Source organism: Trichosurus vulpecula, chromosome 6 (genome assembly GCF_011100635.1).
Source record: "Trichosurus vulpecula isolate mTriVul1 chromosome 6, mTriVul1.pri, whole genome shotgun sequence".
Lineage (NCBI taxonomy): Eukaryota > Metazoa > Chordata > Mammalia > Diprotodontia > Phalangeridae > Trichosurus > Trichosurus vulpecula.
The window spans coordinates 270,080,765-270,101,938 of record NC_050578.1 but is presented as its reverse complement, the minus strand read 5'-3'; the positions used below and the strand labels follow the sequence as shown (position 1 = coordinate 270,101,938).

General features: G+C 39.9%; 1 protein-coding gene across 1 annotated transcript in view; it reads right to left on the bottom strand.

The window, feature by feature from the left end:
- Positions 1-6,134: 6,134 nt before the first annotated feature.
- LOC118855194 (vomeronasal type-2 receptor 26-like) overlaps positions 6,135-21,174 on the bottom strand; it is a 40,628-nt gene continuing 25,588 nt past the window's right edge. Inside the window, exons 3-6 of the mRNA XM_036765284.1 lie at positions 16,078-16,878; positions 9,969-10,187; positions 8,783-8,906; positions 6,135-7,078 (exon numbers count right to left, since the gene is read on the bottom strand). Coding sequence (XP_036621179.1) covers positions 6,135-7,078; positions 8,783-8,906; positions 9,969-10,187; positions 16,078-16,878 — 2,088 coding nt within the window. The remainder of the gene's footprint in view (positions 7,079-8,782; positions 8,907-9,968; positions 10,188-16,077; positions 16,879-21,174) is intronic.

Here is a 21,174-nt window from a genome sequence, read left to right as displayed (position 1 = left end):
GAAGAGGGAATTGGGAACAGGAGAAACTTAAGATGTTTAAGGTTGAGGGGTGATTGACACCCCGAAATATTGACGCACCGGGTCCTGCCGAAAGAATTCGACTCAAGCCTTCTCAGCCAAGGGAAAAGAGAAAGTTTATTAGGGATTCACCACAATGGGCTGTCTTTGTGATGCCTGTTTCCACAAGCGGGCCAGATTCAACCTACTGAATTAGATTGAATCTGAGCACCTTCATGGAGGCAAGATGGAGATTATATACACAAAGATTGTAGGAGGGATTGAGGGGTGGTCTGGGGTGACCAGAGGAGGGGTTTAGGGAGGGTCTTGAGGGGAAGTCCAAGGAGGGCAAGGTGAGGTAATGGGATCAAGGGTGGGAAGTAGCTGAACAACAAAGGGCGAGGCTAGGTAGAGATTTGGGCCTAATGATAATGTGAGGCTTGTGGCCTTAGGGGAAGGCCAGATCCAGTTGGAAGATTCAAGGACAGTTCAAGGGGGCTCCCAGAGACTGTATTCCAGATTCAAGGGGGTTCCCAGAGACTGTGCCCTCATCATTCCCCCCTCAAACAAATAGGACCAAAATTCTTTTGGGGTCAGGGATGAAGATCTCAGCTTCTGAAACTGCTTCCTGCTGGAAAGGGGTGTAGATCTGTTCCCGGCTCCATGGGTCCAGTTCAAGGGGTCTCGATGGGTCCAGTTCAAGGGGTACACAGTCATCTGGAAGTTGATGGCTTGGAGTCTGGAGGAGACAAACTTGGCAAAGAGGTTAAGCAAACAAGCAGCAAACAGGCAGTATAGGTGTATAGAGAAAAGACAGTATCCCTGGTGGGAATTAAAGATGACTATTTCATACTTAGCTCCCCTAATCACTTGTTCTGTGTACCACACTGCTTCGGGGTTCATGAGTGTGTAGCACATCCAAATTAGGTTGGGGGTATCTAAGAGCAAGAGCAAGGTTTGATATGTGGTGAGCCTGTGGTTAGCCAGCCACTGGTGGCCATCTGCTTCCAGTATGCTCTGAACTCTATGTGGAGTCAGAACTTCCAGGGGCTGGCCAAGTGTAAGTTTAGAGGCTTCCTCAATTAGGGTGGCTGTAGCAGCTACGGCCCTGAGGCATGCAGGCCATCCAGTAGCCACAGAGTCTAACTGCTTTGAAAAATAGGCAACAGGTCTGGGGTCAGGTCCTAAAGCCTGGGTTAGGACTCCCAAGGCCTGTCCTCTCCTTTCATCAACATAGAGAGTGAAAGGTTTTTCTAGATTAGGTAAAACTAATGCTGGAGTGGTGGTCAGTTTAGTTTTCAAAGTCCCAAAAGCTTGTGCTGGGTGGGGGCCCCACTCTAGAGGGAGTGAGTCAGGGCCTTGAGTGCCAATTAATGGTTGCAGTCCCTCCCAAACCTTGGGCTTAATTGGATATTGAAGGCTATGGAGGGGAACTATGGCTGGGGTGGCAGAAGTAGCTTGCCCAGGAATTCCCTGATCCCAAACAATTGACTCAACCTTCTCCCACACCTCTGAGGAAACATGGGGAGGTCTGGGAAACAGAGGGAAAAGGGAGTTATGAGGTTTAACTAGAGAAAATTGGCTTCCCAATTTCACCATCAGGTCCCTTCCCAGCAAGGGGACAGGGCCAGAGAAGGAGTGTTCAGACAACAGATCCTTGATGCCCATGACCTGATGGGTCGAGGGGCATGTGGGGCCAGAGAAATTAGTTAAAACAAGAGAACATAGCCGTGATAAAGTGGGTAACGTTACCTTCTGCCTCGATTTTGCCCAGGGCTCTGTGAGAGAGGTGGAGAAAGTGGGAGCACTGCCAAGCCCCAGGCTTTCCCCTCCTTCCCTTCCTTGAGAAGACTGGAGGACAGGGTACTGGGAGGAGGCTCTACCTGGAGGCATGGATCCTGGAGGCTTCTTCCAGGGGGGCACCCTAGAGGGGCACTCCTTAGACCAGTGACCCTCCTTGTGTCATCGAAAGCAGGTTTCCCCACTGCCCAAGCCAATGGGCTTCCAAGGGGGCTCCCTGGAGGGGTGCTCCTTGGGTCTTTTCCTGGCCATGGCAACAGCCAAGAATTGAGCATGTTCTCTGTCTCTAGCTCTTTCTCTGCGTTTTCTTTCCTCTGCTGCAACCAGGTCTCTATTGTTGAAGACTCCAAAGGCCGTCTCCAGCAATTGGACCTGAGGTGTTTGGGGTCCCATTGCCGATTTCTGCAGCTTCCTCCTAATATCTGGGGAAGACTGATTAATGAAATACATGTTAAGTATTGCTGCCCCTTCAACAGAATCAGGATCCAAATTTGTATACTTCTTAATAGCCTCTACTAGCTGGGCCTGGAAAAGAGCAGGGTTTTCCTTTTCTCCCTGAGTAACTTCCCTGATTTTTTGAAAATTTATTTGCTTTTGAAATGCAGTTCTTAGGCCTTCTAACAGGCAAATTACCATATGGTCTCTCTTTTCTCTATCCTCACTCCTTTGATAATTCCATCCTGGGTCACTAGTGGGAACAGCAGCTATATCTGGGGGATATTTTATTGGGTTATTGCTAGCCAAACGATTCCCAAATTTTTGGGCATGTTCCCAGATTCTCCTCTTCTCCTCAGTGGTACAACAGGTAGAGAAAAGGATATGCAAATCACACCAAGAAAGTTCAAATTGCAGGGACAGATCCCTAAAACCCTCAGTAAACTTAGTGGGATCTTCTGAGTATCTCCCCAGTTTTTCCTTACTTTGAAGGAGATCTGAAATGGAGAATGGAACATGCAGTCTCCTTGTCCCAGCAGGGGAGGCAGGCATTTCCCTCAGGGGAAAAAGCCTTGAAGGCGCTGTGGGACCTGGAGCTTGGAGAGGGATATAATAGGAAGTCCCGCTTCTGGTGAGGGAAGGGCTGGGAGCGGCCGACTGAGGTAGATTAGACTGCAAGGCCAGGGCATCTGGCTGGCAAGGGAGATCAGCTAGTACCTGAGGAGGGGTAGGGGTCGGAGAGGGAGATACCAAAGAGATCTGAGTGGGAGCCACCTCAGAGAGAGGGGCCAGGGGAGGATGTACTACCTTGGGGGCAGGGCCCGAGGCTGGAAGCTGAGTAGGGGTTGCCTCGGGGGCAGGGCATGAGGCCAGAACCTGAGTAGGGGTCCCTTCAGTGGAAGGGGCCACCAGAGGGAGGCACCTCAACAAGACCCTTGGCTGGGACCTGAGCAGGGGTCGCCAAGGGGGCAGGGGCCATGGAAGGAGACGCAGGGTAGAAGACTTGGACCGTGAAGGAGGCAGGATAAGAGGAGGGTTGCACTACAGGAAACCAAGAGAAAGAGGGGATGGCCACGGAAGGGGGAGCACAGGAAACAAGGGTGCTCTGGGGAGGTTGGGGAGCAGGAGGAGGGGCTGGGGCTGAAGCCTTGGGGGCCATAAGGAAGGGTTATCCAAAATGTCCTGTTGACCCCCATTGCCCCTTTGTGGTGGGGCTCTAGCTATTAGCATCTTACAATCTTTTCTGAGAACAGGGTTCCGAGAGAGCTCCACGAAGGTCATTATGTAAGGAATTTCTGTCCATTTTCTTTCTCACTGACAATATAATTCTAACTGTAAAAGAGTATTATATTGTAAAGTCCCAAAATAAGGCCACTCTTCATGGCCTTCTAGGCGATATTGTGGCCAAGCAGTATTGCAAAGGTATACCAGCTTTTTCCTTTTAAGTTCTTTAGAGAACTTAAATTTTTTCCAATTTTGTAAAAGACAGCCTAAGGGTGAATTTTTGGGGATTGAGGAGAATTGACCCATTGTGAGCCCAGGGGGCCGGAAGTCCCTTCCTCTGCAAGGAGGACCTGGGAGTAAGCCTCAAAAAGGAACAAAGCAAGACAGGAAAAAAAAACACAAAAAAGTACCTGAGATTTTCCCATTCCCTAGCACTGAGAGATTTGGGAAAAATTGGGGGCATACTTCCGGATAGGGCGTCCGTCCTTGTCCTCTATGCTTCAGAAGGTGTGGCCAGGTCCATGGCCTTGAACATAAACCACTGGACCGAACTGAGAGGTCAGGCTGAGTCCAAGACAGCAAGCAGCTGTCTGACCTACTGGGACCTGGGAAGTCAGGCCCGAAAAGCACTTCCAAAATGCTTGGAGAGCAAGAAGGGGTTTGGGTTAGGGAGAGGCTTACCTTCCAGTCTTGGCTGGAGAAAAACTTGAGATTAGCAGTCGTTCCCGGCCCATGCACCATATATGAAGATGTTTAAGGTTGAGGGGTGATCGACACCCCGAAATATTGACACACCGGGTCCTGCCGAAAGAATTCGACTCAAGCCTTCTCAGCCAAGAGAAAAGAGAAAGTTTATTAGGGATTCACCACAATGGGCTGTCTTAAGAAATCCCCCCCCCCCCCTTGTGACGCCTGTTTCCACAAGCAGGCCAGATTCAACCTACTGAATTAGATTGAATCTGAGCACCTTCATGGAGGCAAGATGGAGATTATATACACAAAGGTTGTGGGAGGGATTGAGGGGTGGTCTGGGGTGACCAGAGGAGGGGTTTAGGGAGGGTCTTGAGGGGAAGTCCAAGGAGGGCAAGGTGTGGTAATGGGATTAAGGGTGGGGAAGTAGCTGGACAATAAAGGGTGAGGCTAGGTAGAGATTTGGGCCTAATGATAATGTGAGGCTTGTGGCCTTAGGGGAAGGCCAGATCCAGTTGGAAGACTCAAGGACAGTTCAAGGGGGCTCCCAGAGACTGTATTCCAGATTCAAGGGGGTTCCCAGAGACTGTGCCCTCATCAAAACCAGGAGTATAACCGTATGGTGTAGCATGTCCTCCATTTACCTTGGTAGTAAGAGTCCCCTCACCTCACACTCACCCCTTGCCAAGGAAATCATAAAGGACTAAACTATAAAGTTTCTAAGTTCATAGAAGGCAAATGGGTCTTATGCTTGTGAAATACTTGTGAATGCACTGTCAGAGCAGAGGAAAGCTAGGAGTGGTGAGAATGTCTGCAGTGCAGGCTTGGTGACATTAGCTTCACATACATTTTCCCTAAGGATTTCTCAGTTGCCAGTTTGAGACTTTTTGTCCTTTTTCATTTGAATGTTTTACTTACCCTTTACATTATTGGTTCAGGAAGAGATCTGCCCTTGGAAATATCACTACTATCATCCTGCGGTATCATTATGTGTGTATCATCTTGGGACTTAACTTCCTTGAAAAAAAAGACAGATCTGGGCTGTGGTATTGTTGTCCTCCTTACTGCAAAAACATTGGTGTATTCACAAAAAAGAACATATCCAATACTCTGTCTATTTCCTAGAGGAGATCTGAGAATTTCATCAGTTGGTTTTTCATTGAAATACCAAGAGAAACATTAAAAGATGTCCCCAAAATAAAGCAAATGGAAGGATGCTGCCTGACGAGAAGTATTGGGGGATGAGGTGAATAAATAATAGCACCTCAAAAACACAAAGGAGACTTTTGAAATAAAAAACCCTGAGTAACCACTAATCCATGACTACTTTTTCATTTTTATTATGTCCTATGAAAATCAGCTACTGATATATCCAATGTACCATTGCTAAACGTATTGGAAGGGAAAAATTAGGCTTTGGCAAAGGTTTTCTAGACCAGACCATGGCTTTACAAATACATAACTGATGGAAAGGAATGAAAGGCACAATAACTTCTGGTACTTATTCATTGGTGACAAATCACCTGAATCAGCAAATTAATTTGGTCTTAAATATTCTCCAAGAAATCTTCTCTTGTAAATATGTTCAATTCATTCAATAACACTTGATAAGTCATTGATAAAACTCAGATACACCATCTCAGGAAAACTATAGTTCCAATTTTGTAAATGAGAAATCAATGACTCAGAATGCCGGATGGACTTATCAAAGCTTAGAATTAGACACCAGGCACTCATATACTTAAATTCATTGATTTTTCCACCATTATTTTAAATCATCATTCATATTGTCTGCCATATATAAGATATTTCAAAACAACTGATCTAATTTTACCTCTATTATGAAATCAAGCAATATGATTGCTTTCAGAAAACAGTTAGATTCAAATGAAAAAGAAAGATGTGATATTGACAGAAAATAGAAGGCACATGCAATAGATACACTTAAAATATTTTATTAAGACTGTAGCGGGCAAGGAGCAACTTCACTATGATTGATGAGGAAGAACTTGAGAAGATCTGGCTTCTCGGGGATTTGCTTTCTTTTTCAGTATCTCCAGGGTATTTCTGTCTGCCCTCAGAAGGATTACATAGCACTTGGGAGCAAAGATGCAAGTGAGAAGGCCAGCACTGGAGGCCAAGATGGAAAAGACTTCCACAGCCACCATGGCCTTGCCCTTGGTGCTCTGATATGTGGGCAGAAAGGAAATCCAGACACTGCAGAATACAAGCATGCTGAAGGTCAGGAACTTGGCTTCATTGAAAGTGTCTGGCAGATTCCTGGCCAAGAAAGCCATGGTGAAGCTCCCCAAGGCCAGCAAAGCCATGTAGCCCAGGACACAGTAGAAGGTAATGATGGAGCCCTCATTACACTGAACGACAATGAAGACAGGCTCTGCAAGCACATCCATCTCCAGGAATGGGGGATAGGTCCCAAGCCAGATGCCACAGAGACACATTTGGATTAGAGCACACATCAAAATGAGAGAATAAGATGCTGTGGAACTCAGCCACCTCCTGAGTTTGCTCCCAGGCTTTGTGGTCTTGAAGGCTAGAACCACAGTGATGGTTTTAGCTAAAATGGAGGAAAGGGCCACTGTGAACACAACTGCAAATGTGGTTTGTCTCAGGAGACAAGTGGTGGTGTTAGGATGGCCAATGAAGAGCAAGGAGCAGAGAAAGCAAAGGATGAGGGAGACCAGAAGAGTGTAGCTGAGGCTGCGGTTATTGGCTTTGACTATGGGGGTATCTCTGTGCTTCACAAAGACTCCAAGGACCAGAGCAGTGAGGAGGGAGGAGCAGAGAGCAGCAGAGGCCAGAGTCATACCAAGAGGTTCTTCATAGGCCAGGAAGGTCACAGTCTTAGGGAGGCAATGGTCTCTCTCTCTACTCGGGTAGTGATCTTCAAGGCATGGCAGACACTGCTCTGCATCTGCAAACAAACAAACAAAATGAATCTCACTATATCTCATCTGGACCATTATTTTCTCTCTACAAGCATGCACAGCTCTAATCATTCCCCACTGAGACCAGCCTCATGCACTCCTGTCAGGAGGACAAGAATTCTAGAGTCTGAATATGACAAACACATATTTCAGTATGTTCGTATCTTTGGCTATGGATAAAATAGTGTGCTGGAAGTATTGATTCCTTTTCAAATATTTACCAAACAGAAATAGAAGCAGTCAATATTCCATTACCATATTAAATGACTTACAATGAGCTCTAAAGGGTTACTTTATAGATAATCCTATATTTTCACAATAGAAATGAGACATTTACACTAATTCTGTCATTTTTTTTCATAACTGAAGGAGGGAAAAAATAATAAATTCAATGAAAAAGACTTTTTAATGTGTTTTTTAATGCAAGTTCATAACTACAAGTCTCAGTTCTTATGGTATGTGATTCTCCATATACAAATCAAATTTTGTTCAAATAAATTAATTTCTATAACAATTTCAATTTTCTTAAATCAGGAAGCGTGTTGTTCATCTATGACAACGGTTCCCTAATTTCCACAGTGTTGTAAGTGAGGGTTTCAAACTGTCTCCTTTTTGATTTTCACTCACCAGGGTAATGCTGTTAGTGTACATATATTACTCCAACCTCAAGGAATATTACTCTCACAGGGCCTATTTCTTTTATCTTATACATCCATGCATATTTCTTTTATTGTTTGCTGAAATATTAATAAATTGTACAGTTATTAACTTTGAGATTTATTTATGCTTATGAGATTATCAGTCCAATCTCTTGCCTTGACCATAATGATAAAATAAAATAAAAAATAAAAATTCTGTAAATATGGAATTCTATATTAAAAATGGCATTCTAGGAGGCAGAAGTAAGGAATGACTACAGTACAGAAAGCTAACAAATGAAGATAAGACAGTGTGTTCAGGCAACGTTGAACTGACCCAAAAAACAAAAGTTAAAACTTTCAAATAAATTGGTTTAATAAGCAATGTCACATAAGCCAGTCACATAATAAAGCAGAAGCAGGCCTCCTGGTTTTGACACTGGTCCTCAATTACAGAAGGATGTGGGAGGGAGTGTCCAATTTTTATACAATTTTTTTTTTTGTGATCCAAGCTTGGTTGAGTCAGGACTCCAAGCTCCAGTAGAAGAGCCTCTCATAAAATACTCCCTAGAGTACTCCGGTTAATCTTTCACCCAGGGATGATTTCCTGAAAACTACCTCTGGAGGCTAGACTCCTACCCTCAGTCCAAATTCATCTGTGTCTACATAATGTTTAGATTTTAAGATTTTGACTATTAATATTTCTCTTAGGAATGGGAAAATTTAGGATTAAGTTTTAGTTTAAGCTTTCCTACAGGAGTGGGGAAGTTTGCAATTAGGGGATTAGGGCAGGGAATGATTACAGATTCCAGCAATAGTGAAGCAGTGGTGGGTTCTCCTTGGATAAATTTTTGTTTTCATGAACCAGAGGATGCTCCTGAGAGTTACAGGAATGACCAAAAAGCACAATGAGCGAAAGTGATTGAATGAGTGCAGTATCATTTTAACTCAGAAAATATTTTCATAACTAAAATAACTTCAAGTTAAGGCTCCTTCCAAAAAACACAATTTCTGTTACTTTGGGAGAAGGACTGTTTATCTTTAGGAACTCACCTGTTTGGTTGGAAATCTGCCCTTCAGGGCATGGGGTGCAATCAAAGCAGCAAACAGGTTGACTTTCATGGACTGTCTTCTTGAATCCAGGGCCACAGCTCAGACTGCACATGGAAGTTGGAGTCTGTGTTTCCACCACAGAAAGGGAGAAAATGTCTCTATAAGAATGAGTGCTGAAAGATACATGAACTAAGGCAATGATGATTTAGTTGTTTCCTATGTAAGACATTTGGCAGAAAGAATTTGCTATTCTGCAAATTCCTATATTTCCATCTTCCATTCCACATTATCTTTTGCCAATGAACCTATACTGATTCTCCACTAGGCACAATCAAGCACCATGATGTCTTTTTTTAAAATGTAATATCTTGGTGACACATTTCCCTCCAAAGTACTAGGATATCTCTAACCTGTACTCAATGTTTGAACAGGTAATGCTGAAGTAATTCATTGACTACTTAAGGGTGAATATTTCTTTAATTTCCTTGACAAGTCCTATTTTTTGTATTTTAAAAGTATCCTGAATATTTCAGAGAATCATGACTTTGGAGAGTATGATGAAGTATCACCTTGATTGTATCTAAGTAAGAATCAGTTGACTTGATTGGCTTATCTAATCTTCAGGCTGACATTTGGAGCCTCATCTGGGGATGGTAGGGATGGGATTTATCAGATCACACAGACGAATGAAATTGCATAGATTCATATGTTTGCTATCAGCAGATGACATAATGACAAGATTTAAATTAACAGTCTCTAAAAGCTATTGTCCTACTTTGGGACACAAAGTCATGACAACTTATTTGTCAAGCTGTGGGATTCCACACATTCCATAATCTTTGGTACAATATGTCCCTTTGAGGGAAAAAAAATTCTGCACTCTCAACCCTATTGTTATTATTCAAACTCGACCACTTGATCTAGGATATTCCAAGATTCTCCTAGTATGAACAATTGGGAATATTATATAAGTTAGCTGGAAAGAATTTGAAAGTAGGATTGATAAAAAGGAAATGAGAGCTCTGTCGTACTCAGACCACAGATGAGGGCTAAGTGGATGCTAGCAACCTGTCACAGTGATTTCTAGTGTCCATGGGGAAGTTGCTGGTGCCAACGAAGAAAAAGCATCATTCGGGACTCTTAACAGGCAAAGTGATAAAGGTCATTTCATTCATTGGCCCCTTACCTGAGAGAACTCTTCTGGCCAATCTATGTCTTCTTCATTAATGCTGAATCCCTGGTCATGAGGGGTCACTTCACCCACTTTCACCAGTATCTCATTCCAATCAATGAAGTATTTATAATTCAGGATATCATATGTCTCAACAGCCTTCCTGGCTCCATCTCCACATGACTCATCCCTGGCAATATTGACAGTACTTCTGCACTTCAGGAAGTGGTGGAGCTGAAGGCAAGGACACGAGTTTGTTACTCCTTGGGGAAAGAAGGACTCATGCCTCTGTCCCAGACATGACTGTCAACAGCAATAGGCTCTGAGGTTGGAGCTTTCAAAAGTTTTCATTCTCTATTTTCTTCAAACTCTTCTTAAGCTCCTTTCAGAGCTCTGCACTCTTTTTGTCCTTTTCCATATCAAGCAAAGGACAGTGGAAGAATAACAAAGCCAATGTTTAGATATTGAACTTACCACAAAAGGCATTTCATCTTCCTTTCACGAAATCATGAATTTTTTCCAAATATCTCTAATGTTTTGCATCCCAAGGTCTTTTCTAAAACCTGTGGTCACAGAGAACTCAATACCTTCTACAGGTAGAAGCTTACCATTTCTTCTCCATTAGATTGTGAGATGCTCAAAAAAAACTGGGACTTTCTTTTCCTTTTTGCAATCCCCAGATCTTAGCACATTTCATAGGACATTGAGGGTGTTGAAGAAATTTGTATTTATGGGCTTATACTTAGGGTGAATCTTACTCCTTGCACCAAAATCTCTATCTATCTATCTATCTATCTATTTGTCTATCTGTCTATCTATCTATATCTGCACCAAAATCACTCTCTCTCTGTCTCTCTCTCTCTCTCTCTGTATATATATATGTGTGTGTGTGTGTGTGTGTATACACATACACTTTCAATGTAAATCACTGAAATGGATGATAAAATAAACTTAGGAATAAACAATGATTTGCCATTCATAGTGATGCAATTCAAGGAAAAGCAGTTACAAATGACTAAGAGACTAAACAATTTGGAAAATCAGTAATTCAAAATAAGTAGAAAGGAGAATAATTACAATGGAAGAAATTGTGAAAGAAATGGCATAATGATAAACGGTGATAAAATGAAACTTATACACAATTTGAGAAAATTTAGGAACCAGAGTTTTCAATCAAAACAAGAAAATAATTTTGGACACAAGATCTGGATGGCATCATTCATTGGAAAATATGCAAAAAAAATTTACAGAGAGATTGAAAATTTGGAATTAGAAGTTTGAAAAGAGAAATGAAGTCTACATTCTTTTCATTGAGAAATGTTGTGGTAAGATTCCCGTATTACAGGGGAAAAAGCAAGATTGTAACAGGCCAGAAATAAATGCTTGGTGTTCAATCATCCAGGCCTGTCCAACACTTCATGACTATGGACCATAGAACACCTGGCCCTTCTTTTTTCTACTGTATCTCAAAGTCTGTCCAAATCAATGTTCATGGTTTCCATGAAACTATCTTTCTATTTCATTCTCTGTCATCCCCTCTTCCATTTACCTTAGATCTTTTCCAACATCAGGTTCTTTTCCAATTAGTCCCATCTTCTCATTAAGTGACCAGAGTATTTAACCTTCAACTTCAGGATTTGAGCTTCCAGTGAACGGTCTGAATTAATTTCTTTAAGTATTGACTGATTTGATATGCTTACTGTCCAAGAGGCTCCCAAAAGCCTTCTCCAGCACCACAATTCAAGAGGATCAATTCTGTAGCACTCAGCCTTCCTTACAGTCCTAATCTTGCAGCCATGCATTGCTACTGAAAACATCATAACTTTGACTGCATAGAGCTTTGTCAGCAAAGTTTAACTCCGGTAATCATCGCATATACTACTGTGGGCAAGAATCTCTTAGAAGAAATGAATTAGCCCTTATAGTAAATGATGGGGTGAGACAAGCATTACTAGGGTATCCTCTCAAAAATGACAGAATCTTATCTTTTGGAATCCAAGGGAACCTGCTCATTATAATAACAACAGAAGTCTTTTCTCCAACCACTGATGCCAAAGAGGACAAAGTTGATCAGATCTATGAAGATCTGCAGCATCTTTAACAATTAACACACACACACACACGCGCACACACACACACAAAGATGCCACATTCATCATAGGGGATAGGGAGGCTAAAGTAGGAAATCGAAAGAAAACTAGGATAACAGGCAAGTATGGGATTGTGGTTCAAAACGAAGAAATACATATAAGAAAGCCAGATTATATAATACGAAGGTTCAAATGCAGAACAGTAAATACGGAAAGTAAAGAAAATATAATATAGCAAAAGTCAAATGAATATGGCTTTTAATACCAAATTTCCTAGATAGCCAAACTATTTTTGTCTATGCATTTGAGCACACTTTTGTGGTATGTTTATGTACACATATAGAGGTAAGATATATAAGCCCTGAGAAGTCCAGAAATTCTAAGAAATGGAGCAAAACTTCAAAAAAACTTAGACATTACTGAGACAAAGTGCCCTTAACTTTCTTAAAGGTGGACAGTCAAAGAATTAATAAGTGATTTGTAGAAGGAAATTATTATGTTCTCTTTAAGGTACCAGAAAAATAAAAAGAAACAACAAAGAAGAATTCATGAGTACATCTTGTAGGAAGGAATAAAAAGAACCTTGAAGAGGAAAGAAGGAAGCATGGCTGGGAATATTTAGTGTGCCTTATAAAAGAGTATCACAGATAAAATCCAAGATATTGAAGAAAATGAGGAAAGGAGGACAGATGATAATTCTTAGGTCTCCTGGGCAAATATAAGAAAGCCTTTGAAATTATCTGAGAAATTATGGCAGTATTACGAGGACAGAGTAGAGGCAGTAACCCAGATGAGTTCTCTCCATACTCTCCCCCAAATATGTATCAAATCAAATTCTGGAGCAGCACACCCAGTGAAAGTCATGATGAAGCCCAAAACAGCTTAAAAGGTTGGAAGGAGAGGTCTGTGACCCCTTCTTGTGGCCTTGCTGGGAACATTGTAAACATAAAAGCAATGGGCATTTGAGGCAGCTGCAACAGCTTTAGGAACTCAGCCCAAAGAATCTCCAGGGCAAAGAGGAACATTCGCCCTTGAAGTGATAGAGGAGTGGGAACTTTGTCACAGTTTACAGGAAGATGGCCATGTTTTTGCTTGCAGTTACAGAAGAGCAGAGGTGCTTCCTGGGTAAAGACCAGACCCCAGACAAAGGAGCAGTAACTACACTTCTCCCTATAGAAAAACACCTTAGGAGCACCAATAACATGTAGACTCCTAGAACTAGCACTTAAAAGAACTGCGTAAAAAGAACTAAGCCTCAAGACTGTGACCCCATCCCCACACCCCAAAGACCACAGCCAAACTTTTATTTAAAGTTCAAAATTAAGAAACAGTCTGGGAATTGGAGCAAATAATAATAAGGAATCTGACCATAAAAAGCTCTGATGATGGCAGAAAAGATCTAGACACAAACTTCTAAGAAGATGACAATGTCAAAACAGCAACAAGCAAAGCTTCAGATCAAAACTTAAATTAAATACAGCCTTAACAAGAATTCCTGGGGAAAATGAATAAAGACATAACGGTTTTAGAGCAAAACGTGGAATTAGAAATGAGTGTGATAAAAGATAAACAGATTGGCAAAAAGGGCACAACATTTAATAAAGGATAGACCACCTTAAAAATCACATTAGGAGCAGAACCACGATGACACAGTTCAGGCAGGGGATTGCCTGACCTATCCTAAATTCTTCTCAAAACAATATGACAATTATGCCTCAAAAAAATTCAGGAGTGGCAGAATCAAAAAAAGGCAGGAATGAAACAAATATCCAGCCCAAAACAACTTGAGAGGAAAGGTCTGTCTCACTGGAATGGGAGTGTAGCACGGTGCAGAAAAAGTCATCCCTTCACAAGCCAGCAGCTCTCCCCGGAACGTCAGCATCCATGACACACTCCTAAGTTTAACCAGCATTATTAACACTTTTTTCCATCCCCTTATTTCTTGACAATATTTTTTCTTTCTATAGAACCAATAAAAACTAAAACAAGCCTTGATTTATAGACAAAAAAACCAATCTGTTCTATAGTTTTAGTATCATTCAAAGATGAGTGTGCTAACCTACAGTTAATATTAGTGGTCATAATGGTACTTGCAGTAGTTGCCTTGGTAGTAGTAGTAGTAGTAGTTGCAGTAGTAGTAGTAGTAGTTGCAGTAGTAGCAGTAGTAGAAATAGTGGTATTTATATTATCCAACCATAATTGTACATTTTATCGTGTATTTTACATTACGTATCTAACATAATTACAGGATATTGTACAAATTGCAATTATTTTATAAATAACAACTATAATAAGAATAATTAATTTTTAGTAAAGCAAGCACTGATAGAATACTTACTATGAGGCAGAAACTGTGCTAGGTAAATTACAAATATAATTTTCTTCTATACTCATAACAAACCTCAGATTTAGGTACGCTTATTTTCACCATACTATAGTAGTAGCAACTGAGACAAGCAGATTTAAGTGACTTGGCCAGGATCACATAGCCGTTATGTGTATGAGACTAGATTTTAATTGAGGTCTTCCTGACTCTAGAGCCAGCACTAAGACAATGAACAAAGTTATCTGGTTCTTAAAAGAAAAACAACAGCAACAAACTCATTAAAACAATCAAACAGCCAGTGCACAGAAGGCTGGAGCTTCCCCCTCTGATTTATGAGCACAGAAGCAAAGCTTCAAATGCCTTCAGAAACTATCCTCAGTGGATGTGACTCTTGGTTCTTGGGTTACATTAATCTTTGCTCTGCTCTGACTTTCCTCTACCATTTTCTAGTCTCATTTACTACCTCACAGATTGGTTATAAGGATCTCATTGTCCCATTCACACCTAGCGACAACTCCTTATAAAGTGTTTTATTTTTTTCTACTGCACAACTTATTCAGAGTAGATGATAAAACAAAGAAACAATAATTGTGCAGCCACTTTTCTATTGCCAATTATCATTTTTCCTTTCAACCAAAGCTGTTTTCTCGTCTATTATTTAATCATCCTCTTTCAAACAATGTAAAATCTCCAGAAAGTGGAAGACAAAATACCATTTTCTATTAACCTAATTTCCTCAACAGCCAAAGATAATTCTGATCTTTGATACTTTTAGACCTATGCTTACAGGACCATTTTATGTTTATTCTTCATAATCTATGACATTTCCTTTCTTCTTTCTCCTGTTTGTGTGATATCTACATCTGAGGGGCTGGTTGAGCTTTTCATGCTTAATCATTTCCCTATACTAGCAAGTCCTCTTTTTCTTCCATGTTGGTGTCATTTCTCTTTTTGACTACTGAATTACTTTCTTAGAACTTCCTATCCTATCATGGGATGAATGATCTTGAACTTTAAACCATAGAAATTTTCTCAGTGTTGGGTTTGGAATGTGGCCTTCAGGTCTAGATGGTTGCTCATTCTGGACTCATATGTCCTCTTTTCTATCATGTACCCTACTACGCAATGATAGCTCCTTGTGTGTCAGTTTCCCAGTATTTCCACCACAGCAACCAGTTCCTTCAAGCACTAAGAATCATATCTAGATTATAGCTGCCCTTAATGGATTCCTCTACATTTAAAAAAATGAATACATCATTGAAGAAAGTGGACCCATATGCAAGTGTCAACTAGGATGCTCAGCTGTACATGTTGATAGAAGTTAAAAATTGTCCCTTTGAAATCCCACAAAGCCCCTTGGCATTTTCAGTGCCATGGCCCACATCACTGCAAAGGCCCTAAATTGGAGCAGATTTATTGAAATGCTCTTGCCATGTAGGCTCATATTTAGAAACATGTGTTAAAGGAAGAACACCAACAGCTTGACTAAGGTTTCTATAGCCGACCTGAAATAAATGCCTATTATCTGTGGTCATTTCATTGCTTTCAATGTAATTAAAATGAAAAAAAGAAACAAACAGAAAAAATAGAGAATAAGAGGTAGTATTGAAGTCTCAGGTCTTTGCTGCTTCATCTATAGACCAGATAACAAACAAATGAATGTTGTGAGTACCCTATGCTAAGACCAAGGGGGGAAGAGAAATGTTACCTTCCAAGAAAGAACTGGGGTATTTCCAAGTCCTGACATCTCCTTTGCCTCTGACTGGAGCATTTGATGGAGAGCATGGGCCACTAAATATACTGCTTTGTAAACATTAAAACTCAGTTCCATAATGATCTTGTCAAATTTTCTAAAAAGTACATCTCTCAAGGGAAGAACATCTGGGCACATAGTATATGATATTTCCATATGATTTTTTCCTGAAAATTTGCAATTAAAGACTGACTCAAAGAAGGTCTTTAGGAAAATGTCCTCAGAGTTCACACTGGGTTTCAGGCTTCTTAGAAAATCTGTGAAACCAGGAATCTCTATCTGGGAATGAGAAAATAGTATTGTACCATGAAAATGTGTAAGCAGTTGCACATCAGTATCAAAAGAAATATCCCAAGCAGTGGTGGAGACAAATATCTTCCCATACACTGCATAAACAATGAATGCATTAGCAAGTTCTTGAAGGGAGTCTGTATCTCCATAGATGAAAATCACATTTGATGATGATGCAGAGATCTTAGAAGAGAGTTTGTAATATTCATAAGAGTCAAACTTTGGGACCACTCTCTCCTTAAAAGCCACACACAGACCATTCCTGTCCATCTCTTCTTTCAGATCACTGAAGAAATTTTCCCCTGTCCCATTATCTGAAAGAAGCAGTCCCACCCAAGTCCAGCCAAAATGGAGCATCAGTTGGATGAATGCAAGGTGAAGAGTGAATTCCCTTCTGCCCATCTGATAGATATATGGATACTGGACCTTATCAGTCAGGAGAAGATCAAATAGGCCATAGGTGATCTAAATGAAAAAGGAAGAAGACTGTAATGGTGATTCAAGTTCCTTTAGTGTAGGAATTTGTCCTCCTTTTCATTTGTATATTAAACAACTATCATGAGCTTACACAGAGTTAATAATGAATAAATGCTTGCTAATTTTAATTTATAGAGTCAGGTCACAAAATTGCACTATTATGGAATGTAACAATGTGAAGGAAATTCTTAAACTCTACCTGATCAAGAATCCTTTCTCCAAGGTCTCCATCAAGCAAGCACTAAGTCTCTGCTTGAAACATTTCAATGAGGGAATATCAGTTCCCTTCAAAAGGACCATGCTTCTTTTAGACAACACTACCAATTAGAACCTTTTGAAAAAAAAATCTTTACTTCTAAACCAGCTTCTTTGGAACATTGACTTATTGGCCTTATCTCATTCATGTTGATTCAAGTGGAACATTCTTCATGTCTCCTGCATGAACCTGTTATTTAAATACTTGAGCATAGCTGCATGACCTCTCTAACTCATCTCACCTCTTCATCACTCCAAACATCAACAATTCCTTTGCCTAGCCTTTCTACGGTATGCATTTCACTGCTCTTAGACTTCCAGGGACTATGGTACTTCCCTGATACCAAGAACTGTTCCCCAGAGCTGATTCAAAGAGGAAATATTTTCTAGCCTAGTCCCAAACAAAGATGGGACATGGAGACCTCCTCACACTGAAAGCTACTGCCAAGGTTGGCATTACACATTCCCCTTAACCTATTAGTAACAAGTCTACGAGATAAGCAATAAGTCACTTCTCCATAACTTTTGAGCATACAAATGCCTGATCTTTAACCAAAAACAACAACATCAGCAACCTACCATTATCAGATCTTCAGGCATCAGGTTTGTCCTGGAGGCAAGAGAAAGTTTCATATACAGAGTGTCTTAGTTGTATCTTTCATCCCCAGTTTTCCAAGAATGAGATAAAAGAACTAGTACTGAACTCCGATGTCAATCAGGTACTCAGTCACCCAATCAGCAAGGATATCCTTTGCCAGATTCACAAATTGTTGTCGTGAGCTGAACCAATTATGACCAAATGTTTGGGAGTCTATAGTCTTCTAACATCTTTCATCCCATTAAGTTGGAAGGTGAGAAAGTAAAAACAATTGTATTCCCCCATACCAGGATATGAAATAATGTCAGGTTATTCTTAGGCTTGGATCTATGGCAAAAGTATGTAACATGTGGTTCCCAATCATGGGAATTTTGCCTTCAGAAGAATCATTATGAAATGGCTGTGTTGTATAGCCCTAGTTAGATGGAAAATCTCTTTTTCAATGAATTGGGGGCTGTTCTAACTGCCATATGCTAAGAAATTATCCTTTCTCTTATTTATTAGAAAAATGCATTGAAAAAAACTGAGACGTGATCCCACACCAATAAATCGGTTGAAAGGAGAGAAGAGGGAAAGGAACAAATGTGGGAGGAATTATGGGAAAATTGGGGTACTAATAGAGTGTTGGTGGAATTATGAACTGATACAACCATTTTGAAGAGCAATTTGGAATTATACTCAAAGGGGCATAAAACTATATGTACAAATTGGACCAGCAATAGCACCATTAAGCTTATCCCCCAAGTAATCAGGGGACAAGGAAACAAATTATATTTTCCATTCCATTTATAGTGTCTCCCTTAGGAGTGGCAAAGGATTGAAACTGATGGGATGTCCATCAATTGAGGAATGGCTGAGTAAATTGTGGTATATGATTGTAAAGAAATACTGCTGTGCTATAAGAAATGACAAAGAGGTTGATTTTAGAAAGAAACAGAAAGACTCACATGAGATCATGCATTGCAACATGAGCAAAACCAAATGAACACTGAACACAATACCAGCATTATGTTTCATATACTATCTGTAAATGGCTAAGGTTTCCCGAATCAAGTATGAAAATCTTATGAAGGAAACTTCTATCTACCTACAGAGAAATAACTGATATATAGAACTATGTATTGTATTGTTCCACATGTAGATCTATCCCAAAATTGGCTTTCTGACAAGAAGGGAGGGAGAGATACTACTTGATACTCAAAATGTGATAAATTAATCTTATTTTTTCTAAAAAAATAAAGGATCTCCTGTCTTGTGTTGGTTCCTCACATGATCTGAGAACTTACACTGCAAACAAGAGAACATTATACCACAGAAGACAAGAAGAGCCTTGGGTGTTTAAGAACCACAACAACAGGAAAATAATCCTTTCAATAGAAATAATACAAAGCCAAGCCACACTTGATAGACTGTGTCAGTGACTACCAGTGTGAATAACCTACAGCATATACCACATGCACATTTTTCAGTGGCACATGAAAATTCATTAAATTAAAGCAAATAAGGATAGCAATAATAAGTATTGAAGACCTACTAAACAGCACCACAGGCCCTATAGTAAAACATGTAAGGTACACAAAAGTCCTATAGAACAGGCATAATACCAAGACAGAGGAAATATTTAGCATGAAAATTAGATATTCTTTTAATACATACATTTTGTGAATATATTCAATTATATAAAAGGCACATGTTACCTTTGATTTCATATGACAGATTAGAAACTGGGCAGATCATTCTAACCTTCCTGTGACATATAGACTTTTTTGTTCTTATGCCTGTGCTAGTAAATGATTTAGAATGATCCTAATCCTCCTCACAAATGATAATCTTTCAGGCCTAAATCTGCCCTGGTAAGTGGCCTCCAGAGTGGGTCTCTTTCTTTGTTCTGAGGGAATTGTCTGTCCACAAAGATTCCTACGTCTGCAGTATTATGCTGAAGTGGCTTCTGTGCTGGATTCATTCAACTTATCTTGGTTTGTGTTTTGGGGCAGAAAGGAATCCACTCCTCACCTCACATTTATTCAACTGGTACCCTCCTTGAGATCACATGTAATTTTGTAGAGATTATATACATGGGCAGTTATGCAAAACATTTTCATATTAGTGATATTTCAAAGGAAAATGAGGGTCAAAACCAAAACAAAACCAGAGAATATTGAAGTAGACAAAAGGAGTATTCTTTAGTCTGCATTTAGACTCCATCACTTCATTCTCTGTGACTTCAATCATTCTATTGGTGAGAATTGCTAAGCGTTTCACAGTTGAACGTTGTATGTTGCTGTTACAGTGTACAATGTTGTCCTGATATTGCTCATTTCACTTTGCATGAGGTTATATATTCACAGGTTTTTCTGAAGCATCCACCTCATCATTTCTCTTAAAGCATAACAGTATTTGGTCACAATCATATAACACAACATGGTCAATTATTGCTCACCTGAAGGGCATCCCCACATTTTCCAAATCTTTGCCAATCTCAAAAGAGCCACTAAAATATTTTTTACATATAGGTCCTTCTTTTCATTTGATGTCTTTGGGATAAAGACCTAGGAGTGGTATTGCTGGGACAAATGCTAGACACAGTTTTACAGACATTTTAACATAGTTCTGATTTGCTCTCCAGAATGTTTGGATCAGCAATTCTACCTAGATTTTCAGATTTATTAAAATGTAATTGGTCCAAAGAGTTCCTTACAATTGCTTCAATTTCATCTTCATTGTGCTGAGTTCACCTTTTTATATTTGATAATGATAGTTGCGTTTTCTGCTTTATTATTTTTAATTACATGAACCAATGGTTCATCCATTTAAGTTTTTTTTTCATAAAACCAACTCTTAGTTTAATATAGAAGTTCAGTCTTTTTCTTTCCAATGTATTAATCTCTCCTTTGTTGTTTAATTGGACATTTTTACTTCTTGTCCTTCTAGTTCTTTTCTCCCATGACCAATTCGTTGATCTCCTCCTTTTATATTTTACTGACATAAGCACTTAGAGATATGAATTTTCTCCTAAGTTCTGCATTGGCTGCATCCCATAAATTTTGGTATGTTGTTTCATTGTTATTATTGTGTTATTGATATTACTGATTTTTTCTGCAATTTGTTTTTCTGATTCATCAAAGCATTATGATCCAATTATATATGTCCAAATAATTTTAATCCATTTCCCCACAGACCTTTATTTGATTTAATTTTACTTCATTATGACACGAAAATGATGCACTTACTATTTTGGTTTTCCGCATTTGGGTGTGCAGTTGTAATGTTCTAATCCATAGCTAATTTTTGTGATAATTCCATGTGCATATGAGAAGAGATATATTGCTTTTCATTCCCAAACAGTATTCCCCAAATATCTATCATATTTAACTTTTCAAAGATTCTATTGCTTTCCTTAAATCTGTAATAATTTATTTTATGATTAGATT